General features: G+C 42.3%; 1 protein-coding gene across 4 annotated transcripts in view; it reads right to left on the reverse strand.

Moving 5' to 3' along the window:
* Nucleotides 1–14,845, reverse strand: part of SEC24B (SEC24 homolog B, COPII component) — a 764,077-nt gene that overhangs the window by 413,144 nt on the left and 336,088 nt on the right. For all 4 annotated transcript variants that reach the window (XM_086962000.1, XM_086962001.1, XM_086962003.1 and 1 more), the window contains one exon: nucleotides 201–313. In XM_086962000.1, coding sequence (XP_086818126.1) covers nucleotides 201–313 — 113 coding nt within the window. The remainder of the gene's footprint in view (nucleotides 1–200; nucleotides 314–14,845) is intronic.

Genomic DNA, 14,845 nt, shown 5'->3' on the forward strand with positions numbered 1-14,845 from the left:
TTTTAAACATTCTTCATTAAACTGCTACTGAATAAACAGGGGCTTGACCAGGCTGTCCAAACAACTACAAACTATTAGCAAATGGATGGTTCTTAAGTAAACTAATTAAGAAGGTAGACTTTTCCTAGATGTCATCATTTGTCGAATAGCACAAAATAAATGAAAATATCAACATGTAATGGAAATAACTAAAAACTTACTTTTCTAAATTTTCCAGCAAAGACTGGCAGACAACATCTAAATATCCAGCTTCTATTGCATTATGAGAGACGTCCATAACAAAAAGATACACAGCAGGTTGAGGGGGGCGAAGCTGGAAAGAGAAAAGTAGTTGGAAAAGGTAAAACATGTCATTAGTAATAAGGATTCTCTCATTCTCGTTACAAGGTTTTAATCATAGTGGCTCATGAATTTCTAATCCCACATGTCCCTCTTCTTCTGGACTCGGGGAATCACTATAAAGGTGCTGGAGTGCACCAGAATACTTCTGCACATCATAAAGTAGTACTTTAAATGTTACAACCCAGATTAAATAGGCAGCCCAACCTCAAAAATATCTGCTCTTTTCAAAAGACCGCAGTTACGTTTCCTTAAATCATACTAAAGTTAGAGAATTATAGAAATGGGCCACAGGTTTGGTCAGGAAGAAGGGCTGTAGGACTGAGTGCCAGAGACACTACAGTGAATGCATCTCATCTCTCTTCACGCTAGAATTCTCACTTATCCGAGCATTGCAAACAATGCAGTAATCCAAACTGAAGAGAGACATATCCTTAAGACATTCATTAATTCGAGGCAAAGGTCTTTCTTAACATAGCGTAATTAAACTGAGTGTTATATCTACAGAAATTATCTAGCATGCATAGGTGTTTGAGAGGCACTTAAATTGTTGCTCTCAGGTTTACGTCCAGCAAAACGTGGCTAAGAAAAGCCACACCTGCTTGCTTAGCCCTGATCACAATAGTGTAAATCACATCCAGAGTGGAAAGCCATAAACACATTCTTCAAAGATCTGAATGATTTTTAACAATCTATTTAAAATCGGAGAGCTCCTCTGTCCTCTAAGCACATGAAAAGAACACAGGTAAGTACAGCATTTGGTCTGTATAGCGATCTGAGAGGACCTTCACTAAAAATTAAGCATGGATCCAAAAGGTGGGCTTAAATGTGAACTGCCGACACCCAATGGAAGTCATTATCAGTTTATCACCATCACCTTGTGGAAGGCACATGCGATTATCTCTGGAAAAAAAGAAGTAATTTCTTCAGGTACAGTACTATTCCCCATGAGTTGTAAAATGGTACAGTGACAGACTGTCCTCTTTTGCCAGAAGTGTCTCAGACTTCAGAAGAGGATTTAGGAGAAGTGATTTATGTATTGTGCTACTGGAGTATGAGACATTATTTTATATGTATACCAGGGCTGTGTTTTTCAGTTCCAAATAAAAAATGCATGGATGTCAGGTGAGAATGTGACGCCAGCTAGCCCCAACTGTGTAACTTAACTGTTGCCATAGTTATCCAGTGTTGACATGTTTCAAAATTAACAAACTGGAGTCATTCCCAGCAATTGAGGTGTCAGTAACAAAATAACTTTCAAACAGCAGCATTTTATAACAAAAGCCTGAACGGGTCATACGCATTTCCGCTTTAGCAACCAAATCACATCTCAGGGAAAAGAACAAGAGAGCACCATACAAAGAGATAATCATACCTTAGATTTTTTTAGCACAAGTGTTACATGAGATATAGAAAGGGTAAGTCTTGAATGGAGAGTGCGTTTTATATGAATCTATGAAGGAAACCAAGGCTGGAGAACTGTTACAGGTAAATCATAAGTTTCTTCTCCAGCACAAGATCTTTCAAATGTTCATGATTGAATCTGAACAGTAAGCAGCACACTGTCAAGTTAAAAAAGAAGAGAAATTAGGAAAAATGGACGATATAAAACCATATTAAACACCAGAAAGTGGCTTCGATATTGGAACTGCTGCTGCAGAAGAGCTTGCCCAACTGATGATTCTCTGGATATTTCTGTATCAAAGAAGTAGAATTGTATTAAAGTATGGCAGCTCTTCCATGCAACTCTGAAAAAAGTAAGGACACCACAGCATAGTGTGCTTCTGTCAGGGTCAGCCATACAGTCATACGTGCTGTCACTGCATTATCAAGATGATGACCTTTCGGTCCATTGCCAAAAGACACAAAAAATTAAAGTGGTATCCTAAACTTTAAGTCCTGTCAATGTAGAACATTCGGCATCTATGGATATCAAAGGAATGAAGTACCCTCTCTGCAGCATATGTTGGTTTTGAAAGAATGGTTTCAAAATTATGCTTGCTTGGACGAAAGTTGAACGGTATAAATGTAGAAATGCTGCACAACGCCACCCTGTCTCTATGACATCTCAGGAATGGGTCCTTACTCAAATGCTTGCCCCCTGTTCACCATGCAGACAGGTGTTATGGCATTTAGAACAGCCATTTTCCGTGAGAGAAGTTTGTCTGCTTTGTGTATAGGTTCAAACGGACTTTTCATTAGTTTGCTCAGCACAGTCTTGAGCTCCCATCTGGCTGCTACAGTCGTCATGGGTGGGTATGCAGTAAACACTATTTTTAGGAACTCTTTGATAATTAGTGCAGAAAATAGTGATCGACTGCCTGCTGTTTTGCCAAACAACGAAATGGCAGATACATGAACTGCAAGAAAAAGGCCCCGTTATGGTAGTTTTCCAGTATTGGCCTTTTTATTAATTCGCATGCTTGAATCATCTCCGTAACAAGCTCAGAGGCCCACTATACCATTTTAATAGCAATCTAATGTTAAGCACAGCCCCGTGGCTGTAAACATTGTTACTTAAGTAACCAAAACAGAACCAAACTTCAGCCAATCTGGTTCAAGAAGACTAAAGAATACAACCTACAGGGATCATCATTTCATAGCAATAGAGGGAAGGATTTCAAATTTAGGTGAGTCTCTTGAAGGGAAGAGCGTGGGCCACAATGGAATCAAAACATAACAAAGAACTACCAGAACAGGTAAGTAACTTCTTTCTTCTCCAGTCCTGGATCTTTCATAAATGTATATGCTTAGATCACAACAATAAGAAAAACAATATAGACAAAACAGTAGCCAACAGTTTGTCCCAGTGTCCCATTTCTCTGCTCTCTTGATTCTAGAGAGTATACTTGGTTAAAAGTATATCTGTTATTCCATGTTGCATTTTCTGGATATGTACATCAATCGGGCTCCAGAGAACAAGGGTGCTGCTGTTATGTCATTCATAGTAGAAAGAGCCTTAAAAGTAGCTTGGAGAGGCCTGTGGACTATTGCATAACAAAAGGTTACATCCACTGCTACCCAATGAGCTACTCCCTATTTAGAGATAGTTTTTCTTCTCTGGGGATTTCCAAATGCGGCTAAAGGCTCCTCCTGGTATCCAAAGCTCTTTCTCCCGCATTTGAGGTATTTGGTACGAATGTTTTCAGTTTTACATGTTCATTAACATGATATAACAAAATACCTAATGCACACAACGGAAAACCTACTTTAGTCGTATCAGTGTAGATACATATATACAAATGAACCAAGCAAATAGAAACAAACAAGTCTTTCTCGTAGGGTATCACTACAGTTCAGTTCTTTAATTTTGTCAGAACCAGCCAGCCGACACGTGTTTCATCGCGTTTGGAAAAGTAATTCCGCGAATCCTCAGGGCTGGGATAGATACAAAGAATGACAATAGAACATCTGACATGATGTCACAACATCACATGTTGTACAGTGCATCCACTTACGTACAAAAGTACAAACGTCCAGCTCTCAAAGTGAAACGTACGGCGTGTGCAACACCTAGGGATAGATGCGATAGGTGAAAAAATGTAGTGGAGGTTCTATCAAATAGTGAGATCATATTGAGTAAATATAATGGACCTTTAAAAGGATGAATTCAGAATTTCATGCATTTTCAAATGGTGTGGGTATCCTAGTGTGAAAGGTGTGCGTGACGTGACGGACGGATCACACACACTGTAGTGCCTAAAATCCAAAGTGCTCAGTACAACGTGGAAGTGCAGGGCGTGCATAACTTAAGGTCATACCTGTAATCCAAGTATGACTAGAAAAGGGAGGTCTGAAAGAAAGGGAAAATGGAACAGAACAGGAACTGGAGTAGTGGTTCCTTAATTGTAAAGGCCTGGATCTCTCCGACCTTTTTTGCCTATGTTAGGGCAAGGAGCAGAGCAACCCTCCATGTCAAATATTTGATTCCCGCACATGAATGGGCTTTTCATCAGTTGCAAAAGACTGTGCTCAACTGCCATGGTACTGTAGACTGTCTCACAGGAGGACATTTTCTAAATAGTTCTTTCACAAATTCTATAGTCAATCCTGTGCCTGGCTCAAACTGATGGGTGAGAATGACTCCTGGGCACACCCTAATCAATGTGGTAAAAGTTTCCAGGGCCAGCCCTTCACATTTTGGGCATTTTCAAGATGGCAAAGTCTTCGTCCACACTTAACTTGAGTTTAGAGGACTGTGTGTGTGGGGAGTGTAATATGGTAATCCTAGTGTCCTCCCACATCAAACATTAAAATCCAGTTTGAGGCAGCCACAGTACCCACAATAAACAAGAAGTCTGAAAGAACAAAAGGAAGCTTTGGGAATAAACAAGAATGTTTTTAGTATCCTGTTTCTTTTCCTTTAAAGTGTGCCCTCAGTGTTTTATGTAAAACCCAGAAACAGATGTGTGGGGGGACAAAGCAGGTCCTTCAGCAACCAGACAGTGGCTACACAAGAATTATCTTGGCATCCTGTTTTCTGCCTTTTAAGTGCACCCCAAAGTGTTATATGTTAACCAAGCAGATCTGTCAAGCAAGCTTCTGCGCTCAAGAAAGAAGTTAGGTCACAGCTCCCCATCCTGCATATTCTGGGAGGTTCAGCAGCATCTCCTCTGCCCATTCAGGTCAGCCTACTGTTTGCTCCTGCAAGGCATTTCAAAACTTTTTCACATTTATTTAGATGCTAATCAGTGGGCAGCAGAACTTTGCGAGCCAATACAAATTAGCCCCTAGGAGCTACAGACCATGAAAAGCTAACTTTCTAAAAATGACTTGTTCTTATATTTATTATAAATCATACTTTACCATTTAATTTGATTTTAGTAACTATTAAAGATAGTTGTATACTTATTTTTCTAGATAGACCTATGCCGGGGACACAGTATTAGGATTTTTTATGTGTATTCCGTTTTTTACCTAGGGCAGATAGGCCTGCCACAGTGAAAAATAGCTTGTGGGTGCTAGTCACTGTAAGGACATGTTAACATTAAATAGCTACATCTTACTTTTCAATACCATGCTCCTGCCGTGTAGCAAAAAAGGCCTATACAAGGGTGACTTATTACTAATTAAAATCGAGATTTTTACCTGTCAGAAGAATTTAGTTAGACAGGTCTAATTGTAGTTTTTAAACTGCTACAGTCAGGTTACACTGGTAGGCCTAAAGTCATGTTTGCACTGTCAGTGTAGTCGATGATACAATTGGTGCTGCAGTCCACTTGTGGCATTTACCTTCTAGGCCCTGGGTACATCTTGTACTGCATAATTGGAGTGACTTATCAGTAAAAAGTTTACCAATTAGTAATATGTTAAATTGACCATGTTTAAAGTGGAAGCACAGCCTTTTTACCACAAGTAAGACGGGATAAGGTTTAAAGAGTTCTTAAGTCAGGAAAAATACAGGGAACAGCAAAAGGTGAAAAATACGGAATGACCACATAGAGAAGGAGGATTTCCTACAAAGGCCACCCTCAGCCAAGAGCTAGGGTAAAATATTGAAACAGGTGATGGGCTTACCTGTTTGGGCGATAGAATTTAGACAATTTGCTGCCTTTGCAGTTGTACTTGTCTGCTCTATGCCCCTCTGAACCTACCTTTATTCCTCTGTTTTAGCCACCAACCTTGTCTGTTCTTCTGACCTGCAGATACCATCTGTGACACAACTAGCCCTAGCTTGCTCACAGGTGCATCCCTCAGGTGGACTGTAATAGAAATGTTACATAACAAAACCCAGAATGCAGAAAGAACTTTGTTCGAAAAGGAGCAAAGATGGGTAGATCTACTGAAAACCAGCATAGACGGATTAAATGATAATGTACCGTGGCACCAATTTTCAAAGTAAAGACTGTAGATCCAATTTTGAGAGCTAGTAGACCTTGAAGCATTAGGAGATCTGGGCCAAGTGAAACTGGTCTTCTGAGAATATCTATAGCCATTTGAAAGGAGTACCTCATGATAAATGTCTATATAGGATCTTTGCCCCAAAATAGATCGTTCCACAATAGATCTAGAATACTTGGATAGTATTCAAGTCAAAAACTTGGAGGCAAAAGAAGAACTGGGCGACATGACGTAAAAAAACTAGTGTGCTACTAGCGTTCATGGCCTATCAGAAGATAAACAGTTAGATCAGATCACGTCTGAGCAGTATTTCACAATAACTTAGAGCATAGTGATTAATTTGACACGAAGTACGTTTGCCCCAATATAGAATGAGGCCCACAAATGAAAACAATAGTCGGCAATGCGTTCTAATGAATGAATGTGCATTCACATAAAATTTAAACTGAAATTGTATTACAACCTCTGCCAAACAATGTAGACTAAAACTATTCCCGACAGTTCGGAAACAAGAATAGATACGGTAGAGGTGTACTCAGTCCTATTTCTATCACGACGAGTACACGGAGTAAAAAGACTCTCGAGAGGCGGCTCCGACGTCCGGGGGCAGAGCCAGCACAAGAAGCAGAGAAGACTCCCTACGCGGGTAACACGGGTACCGGAGTGAAAGTTCTCAATCTTGCCGAGAGCTTTGTATTTATGGATACCTTTGATCCTTTATTTACAGCCTGGGATCAACGTATCCTTTAAACCCCTGAAGACACGTGCCATAAAGAGGATGGAGGTAAATTTAACAATACGGGTAGTGAATGGGCCAAGTATAAGTGTTTACTAACGAGCGCAGTACTTAGCCAGAGACTCTTAATATCAGTAGAGACAAGTCAAGTTGAACCGTATGTAACCAGATACTCTTAATAACAGTATAGACAAACTAAATGGAATCATATTTTCCTGAAGAATACACCTTCAGACACAGAATGAACACGATCCCTAAGGAGAGTAGTAAAGCTTATGGGTCATTTAAGAAACTTTAAGAAATCTTTCAAGTATAGCTGAAACACGAAGGTCTCCTTACAGGGACTTCTCCAGTGATAATGAGGGCTAAATTAGGCCAATGATACGTTTACCTTAAATTGAGGTTATAGTTAAAAATGAATGTAAACAGTGTTGTATGTGCTCCCCACTTTGTTTGTTTATGTTTCTATAATTACAGGTACACAATTACCTCAACAAGAAACATTGTGGTCACACAAAATCCACTTCCATTACTGCACAAATCGTGTAAGTATCATTGTTTCGTCCTGACGAATGCCCCCTAGACCCGGCTGGGCAAGGAGGGGCAGAAACATGTTGACAACTTTTTAAAGTGGTATAACAGGATCTAGTAACATGATCTACCAGTATACCCAATGAGTATATTTTAATCACAAACCCCATCCAATTTTTTCATTAAAATTCACTTCAGGATGCAGGTTTGCTTTTTATAAATATTTTGTGGGCGCTTACCTATCTCTGGACACTACTGCGTTCTCCAGAGGTTGCCTCAGGCTTGAGGCAGGCAGGCATACAGCACAATTAAGAAACCCAATGATAATGCCATAACGCATCTGTGGGGCGGAGAAACAAGATACACCGCAAACGACTTGACCACCGCATTTATGAGGGTTTCCTAAGAAAACCAAGGTAACACAGTTACAAGTGTCCATTCTAATCCTGATTTTTTGAATGTCTTTATGGGAAACTGAATGAACAGATATTCCTCCTCCCTACCTGGTGATTATTATTATTAGCATCCCTTAAGTGGACATTATCAACATGGCCAACAAAGTTATGTGCAAATTCTGCCCCCTACGTCAGACATCTGCCCCAAACCAGGGTGGGATCTGCCCAAACGGCTAACAATTAACAGAGGCTACTGACAGATTTCAGTGCCATAAACCAGGGCTCTGGTCATCCACTTTCTAGTGAAGGCTACAATTTAGGGCCTTGTGTAGGCCTCAATTCCAGCAGTGGGGCTGACAGGAAATACCCAAATTGCTCCTGAGATCTCTCAGGCTTTGTGGGTTTCTCAGAGTGGGAGCTTCACCCTCAGTTGATAGGCATCATCCTTCCACTTTCTTCCACCATCTCCTTGGTGAGGCCCTGCAGATGGCCTTTCAGTTCCTACAGGTTTCTTCACCTTAGTTTGTCAAGCACTCTCAGTGGCTGGCATCAGTTTCTACCTCATAAAGTTTCTAAAAACTTTTTTTGACTTACCACCCAGTGTGGCTAGAAAGTTAGTAGCAGTGGCCCTCATTACATCTAGCTAGACTAGTGTAACAGCCTTTATGCAGGGACCAACAAGTCGGCCCTGAAAAAACTGCAGATAGTCCAAAATGCTGCTGTTTGCCTAGTTCTAAAACGGTCTGAAGGTTTTTCGGCTTTAGCCGCCTTAAAATCTTTACGCTGGATGCCTATTCACAAATAAATCCTTTTCAAGAGTCGAATAATCGCCCACAGAGCCTCTATATCAGCTGGACCCAAGTATCTGAGGGCCAGAGGTAAACCTTATGTGACGCAGCACATCCTAAGATCTTCATCAGCCAACTTTCTCTCACCCCACTGCTTCAGCTACATCTCTAACGGTGGTAGATCTGTAGTACTAGGAACTAAAGCTTGGAATTCTCTACCCACCCATCTTCGGTTCTCCCAGACTGAGCCAACATTTCGGAAATTCTTGAAAACCTGGATTTTTGGAGCCCCAGGCGCTCTAGTTTTCTCACTCATCTGATCCCATAGATCTCCTGCTGTTTGTCTATATACCGGCCCGATTTAGCACCAATATGCTCCTCGAAGTGACAGTTGCGCTCTACAAAAACTATTATACATACATTTTACAGTTGTATAGCATACATCACAACTGAGGCCCTACAATGTCTTATTAGGTAAGCCAGTGTGTTCACTAGTATCATACTTTTTTTTTTTTAGCTAATAGTGGTACCTCTGGTTACATTTCCTATAGGCTCTATTTTCAAATATAGTCAATAATTGGTATGGCCTGACAGACGTTTTAGGAGTGTCTTTAAAGTCGTAAAGAAAACAATCAATGTCTCTTGTAAGTACAGGCAAATCAAAGCGTTTAGACACTTTTTCAACTAAAGGGTGGAAACTCGCCGTATCAGCTGGTGGAGAATTGGCATGGGTTGGGATGGGAGAATCCACTTGTTGTGCTATATAGTCCTTCCATTCAGAGCACAGCTTTTTGGATTGCATGAATCTATTGTGATTTCCCCATCTTACAGCTCATCATCAGTTATTTACCATGTCTGGGTCAGTGACAAAGGCGCTGTATGAATTGGTGGAATCATCCATTGTATACACGCATCCTCTGGTGTTTGTTGCGTTGGGAGTTTTTGGTATTTGTTGTTTCTCGTGGAACTTTTTATAATAGTCAGCCATTATTATTCAATTTCTACCCAAAGCAATTGTAATAAATATCACCGATGGGTCAGAATATTTCTGTCCTTCAAAATTTGGCCAATTAGTGTCTTCATGACACCCCTGATGAGGATTCGATTTTTTTTATAGAATGGCTCTCTGGACCTTATGTTTTCCTTTTCTATTAATGACTCTTCAACTGGTGGTGTTATGGGATAGTCATGTTTCTCATGAGTTTCTCTGGACTTGTGCTGGGCTATATACAGGGTCAAATGGTCGTTCATCCTCTTAACAATCTGTATTCAACAACTTTGCAGGAGGCTGAGATAGAATCTTGTAGGTTATGTATCCAACAACCTTGTTGGTGGCTGAGATGGTATTTAGCTAGGCGATGTACGTTGAAGGAGAAAGGTGGAGAGAACTCCCATTTGTAAAATCAGAGTTAGGGGTGTTGATTATGATATTTCTGTTGTTGACTGTAACTTCATCAACTGAGATGTCCTTGATGATGACTTGCTTGCGAATGCAGTTTTGTTATCACTGACCGTGCTTTGATAACTGTTGAAGATCTGAAACACTGTGACTTACTTGTGGATTTCTCCACTAACGGTGTAGTTGGAGGATTCTTGGTTATAGACAGTGTTGCTGCAGACTTAATCATCGCCTGTTGACTGACTGACTTTATCCTTGATCATGTCTTCTATGTAAAGTTCACTAAAGGCGATAAAGGCTGATGGTGAGACCTGATGTTTGCTTGTTTTTTTTACTGAAGTGGGCTAATTAAGTGACGATGTTTATCAACTCTGTGCTATGTTTAACATTGGACTGATATTAAAATGGTACTGTGGAACTACCAGCATGACGAAGAGTATGAGGATGATTCAAGCAAGTGAAGCCATTAACGATCAAATATTGGAGAATAGATATGTGTCAGTCATGACTAGACTAACTCCAGCAGACATGGGAGGATTTAGCACAGCTTATAATATGCGAGATGTAGTACTCCTTTCATTCACCTAGTAGGTTTAATCCACTGATGCAGATATTGCTCGGGTTAGGATGTTGCAGCATTCAAGGAGACTCTCTAAATTGGAGAATTACATCTTTACCAGAGTCATGTCAATAAACAAGAGTGCCACGAAATAACCTTGGCTGAGAATATTTTCTTCGCCTGGTCAAAAGATTCAGTTCTATGCTCAGTGAAAGACATGGTTCTTTGGATAGATGGAACATTTCCTTGAACAGTTTCCTGGCAAGACCAAGCCAGAGCTATCAGACTCTGGTGACAGTGCTCTCTCTTGAGTTTGCTGATAAGAACAGGAAGTAGTGTTAAGAAGCAGTGAAAGGTCCTGAACACGATATTGAAAATGCCTCCCCCATGCCCCCAAACCGAGTCTTACATCCAAGTGGTTTCCGTTTCTGCTGGTTAAGTACATGGATTTCTTCATTTTTGTCATTGCAAATACATTGTGACTTGGTTGACTTCAACGATGAAAGGCTCTTCCCTCTAGGACCTGGATCAACTCCAATGTGTGGCTGACTGTCATGGAACAAAGAGTATGCCAACGCACTGTTTATTTCCGGCACATGTTCTACCATCTTGGAGATGCCATATTTGGCAGCCAACTTTCAGAGACTTTGACCCTCCTCTGAAAGTATGTAAGAATTTGTTCTCGTTGTTTGTGTTGTATGTTCTTATTTAAACCACCAAATTTGCTAATTGTGGAAGACTAAATGGCTCTCTTGATCGCTTTGATTTCTAGCATGTTGATAAGGAGTGGGCTCTCTTTTTGGGCAAGGGCATCCATGCCTATAGCTCCTGCACACGCGAGCCCCAGCCTTACATGAATGTATCTGTCTTCAGGATGAACTGTGTAGCCACCTGTTGAAAAGGATGGCCCACTACAGGTTGATATTCGCCAGTCATCATGTGAGCACCATCTTGATGCTTTTGTTGAATGATCTGTTGACTTGCAGCCCATATGTATCCACTATCTCGTGGACAGATTTTCTTTTTTTTTTTACTTTATTTTTTCCAGTTTCAGCATATAGGAACAAAATGATCAGTACATTGCAAAATATACAATCATCAGCAGCAAGAAGAGCATGCACATCAAAGTATTTGAAAACAGCAGTAGCAAGTGATGGAAGCGGGGAACATCTTGCGGGCATTCGTCAATGACAAAGCAGTTCTGGACAAAACATAGGTATGCGATAATATAAGACTGCGATCACTTAAAGAACCGGGATGTCCCAAGAAAAACCACAACATCGATGGCAATATGGAAAAAGAATAAAGCATTAACATAAGCATATGTAAGCAAATTCAACATCAGCCAATCTCCTCGGGGACAATACCACTCACCGTCTGTGACTGTTGGTCGGCCCTTTTCCTGGCAATATATGCCCTGTACGGGCCCCAAATGTCCACTGGTCTGGACGCGCTAGGGATCAGAGTGGAGTATTCTTTGCAGTTGATGTTACAGAATGCTAAGCTACCAAGCCATGCTTTCAGCGTTGGGGATCTTTTGCTACCAGACAACAGAGCGACTTCCCTCTTGGCCAACAGAAAGGCCAAAGCAGCAAGTCGTCTGACGGACCGGGGGAAATTGGCGACATAGCCCAGCAATGCGATCTCAGGGGTAGGAACGAGTTGCATGGATAGGATATCACCCAGTGTATCATGTATCACTGACCAGAAGTGGTGTAATTTAGGGCAAGTCCAAGAAAGGTGAGCGAAATCAGCAAAGGGAGCCCTATATTTCGGACAGTGGTGGGGCCTATTGGGGTTGATTCTGTGTGAGCGTGACGGTGTATGGTACAGCCTGCGAAGAAACTTAAAATGAAGGAGTTTGTGCCTGCTGTTTAAGGAAACGTCCTTATTTGCCCTACAGCATTGCTCCCATTGATCATCGGTGATGGGTTTACCCAGGTCTATCTCCCAAGCAGCACGCACCCTGGTGTCAGAGACAGGCATGTATTCACAACATTGCTTGTATAGTTTAGAGACGATATGTGCCCCCGTGGGGTGTTGGACAGTCAGCGTCAATGGAGGGGTCGGCTCTGGGGCCATTGGGAAGGTGGAGAGCGTGGCCCGAAGCATGGATTGTATACGTGTTAAAACAAAGGTGTCCATAAAAGAACACTCAGAGAATCGGGTATCCTCCGACACAGAGAAGGCTTGACCTTCAGGGAAGAGGTCGCCCACAGTGTAAATGTGGAACTCGTCCAGCGTGCGTTTAACCAGTGCCTTCCCAGTTATCGGGACCAGAGAGGGGTTAGGCAAGGGCAGTGCCGGTGAATTAAACTGGGTGAGGCCCAGTAGTCTACGCAATCCGTACCATGCCCAGCACGTGGTCGAAACCATTTGAATATCATGGGGGTCGCGAGGGAAACCGGTGGGCAAAATAGTGGAAAGGTGTCGAGGGAACACCGGATCCGCTTCTGGATTCAAATATGGGATGCGGGCATTCGGATGGAACCAGGCATCTGTGTAACAACATTGCGCAGTCAGGAAATATAAATAAAAATCAGGGACCCCAAAGCCCCCTCTGGCATACGGCAGGGTCAAAACCCGCAAACTAACCAGAGGAGTCTTATCCCCTCAGACAAGGTGCAATACCAAAGAACGCAGCTGCGAAAAAAAAGTTTTGGTGAGCGGGACGGGAATATTATTAAAAAGATACAAGAATCGCAGAAGGAAAACCATTTTAATTATGGCAACTCTCCCCCCCATAGATAATGGAAGACGTAGCCACCTCGCTATCTGGGACTCAAGCGAACTGATCGCCCTGCCATAGTTTAGTCTAATCATGGTGGTGGTATCAAGGTGGATATGGACACCAAGGTATTTGACCGAGTCTTGACACCATTCAAGGGGAAAAGAGCAGTTTCTGGCAGTCGTGCAGGGCATGAGTGGAAAGATAACCGATTTGTGCTGATTGATGTTAAGGCCGGAAAATTGACCGAAGCAAGTTATTTCTGAAATAAGAGGTTCGAGATTAAGTTGGGGCATCCTAACATATAGAATCGTGTCATCCGCATAGAGGGAGATTAAAAGAAGGCCAGTGCGAGACTGTAGTTCACGATGTAAGTGTTTCTCTTGGAAATGACGAACCAGGGGATCCATCGCCAAAATAAAAAGCAGTGGGGACAGGGGGCAGCCCTGCCGCGTACCTCGGGACAAGAAAAAAGGGGCAGAAATGGTGCCGTTAAGACGCAGTCTAGCGGTGGGTTTAGTGTACAGTAAAGCCACTGTGGAGACAAAGCATTCAGGTGGACAGGAAAAAGGGCCACTCAAGGGAATCAAATGCCTTTTCCGCGTCAAGGAGGACGGCGGCAGCAGGAGTGGCAGGGTCGATCATGTGTAAACAGTGTCCTCAGATTGAAGGAAGTAGACCGATGTGGCGCACAAAACCCGACTGCGCTGGGGAGATGATAAATTCCATCAATAGGGACAGACGAATCGCAATGACCTTGGCAAGTATTTTATAATCGAGGTTCAATAAAGACAAAGATCTGTAAGAACTGCACCGTTTAGGGTCCCTGCCGGGCTTAGGAAGAAGAATAATGACCACTTCTCTAAATGTAGGAGGAAGGAGACCCACCTCCAGCGCCTCGGCATAGACCTTTAACAGCCTCGGGACCAAGACATCTTTGTAATCTTTATAAAACTCGGCGGAAAAGATGTCAAGACCGGGAGCAGAAGAGCCTCGCAATGCATCGATAGCCTCTACTATGCTGTCCTGCATAATAGGGACAGCTAAAAAATCCTGCATGTGCCTTTCTAGGTAGACCATAGCAATCTCTGCCAGGTAGTCACCCTGATCTCGCAGGTCCCCCGAGAGCTTGGACGTATAGAGCGTTTCATAGTAGGAAAGAAAGGAATCGCAAATTTCCGGAACAGAGTGCAGCAAATCGTCATGGGGGCCAATAATTTCTGTGATACAAGACGAAACCCGAGGGGGCGGAGGGTCTGAACCAACAACCTACCAGGCCGCTCGCCCTCACCATAACGACGAGCGGCAGATTGTTTATTTAGGAACAGCAACTCTCGGCCCGCCGCCTCTCTAAACTCGAGCATCAGTGACAAGACGCCGAGCCTCACCCGCACTGGAGGAGGTGACCACTATCTCCCAATCCACGCGGCAATGTCATTTTCAACACGGGACAATGTTGAACGTATATCTCTTAGCACTCCCGCATGCTTAGCAATGCAAATGCCCCTAATATAGGCCTTGAACCCCTC

This window comes from Lissotriton vulgaris, chromosome 3_1 (assembly GCF_964263255.1).
Source record: "Lissotriton vulgaris chromosome 3_1, aLisVul1.2, whole genome shotgun sequence".
Classification (NCBI taxonomy): Eukaryota; Metazoa; Chordata; class Amphibia; order Caudata; family Salamandridae; genus Lissotriton; species Lissotriton vulgaris.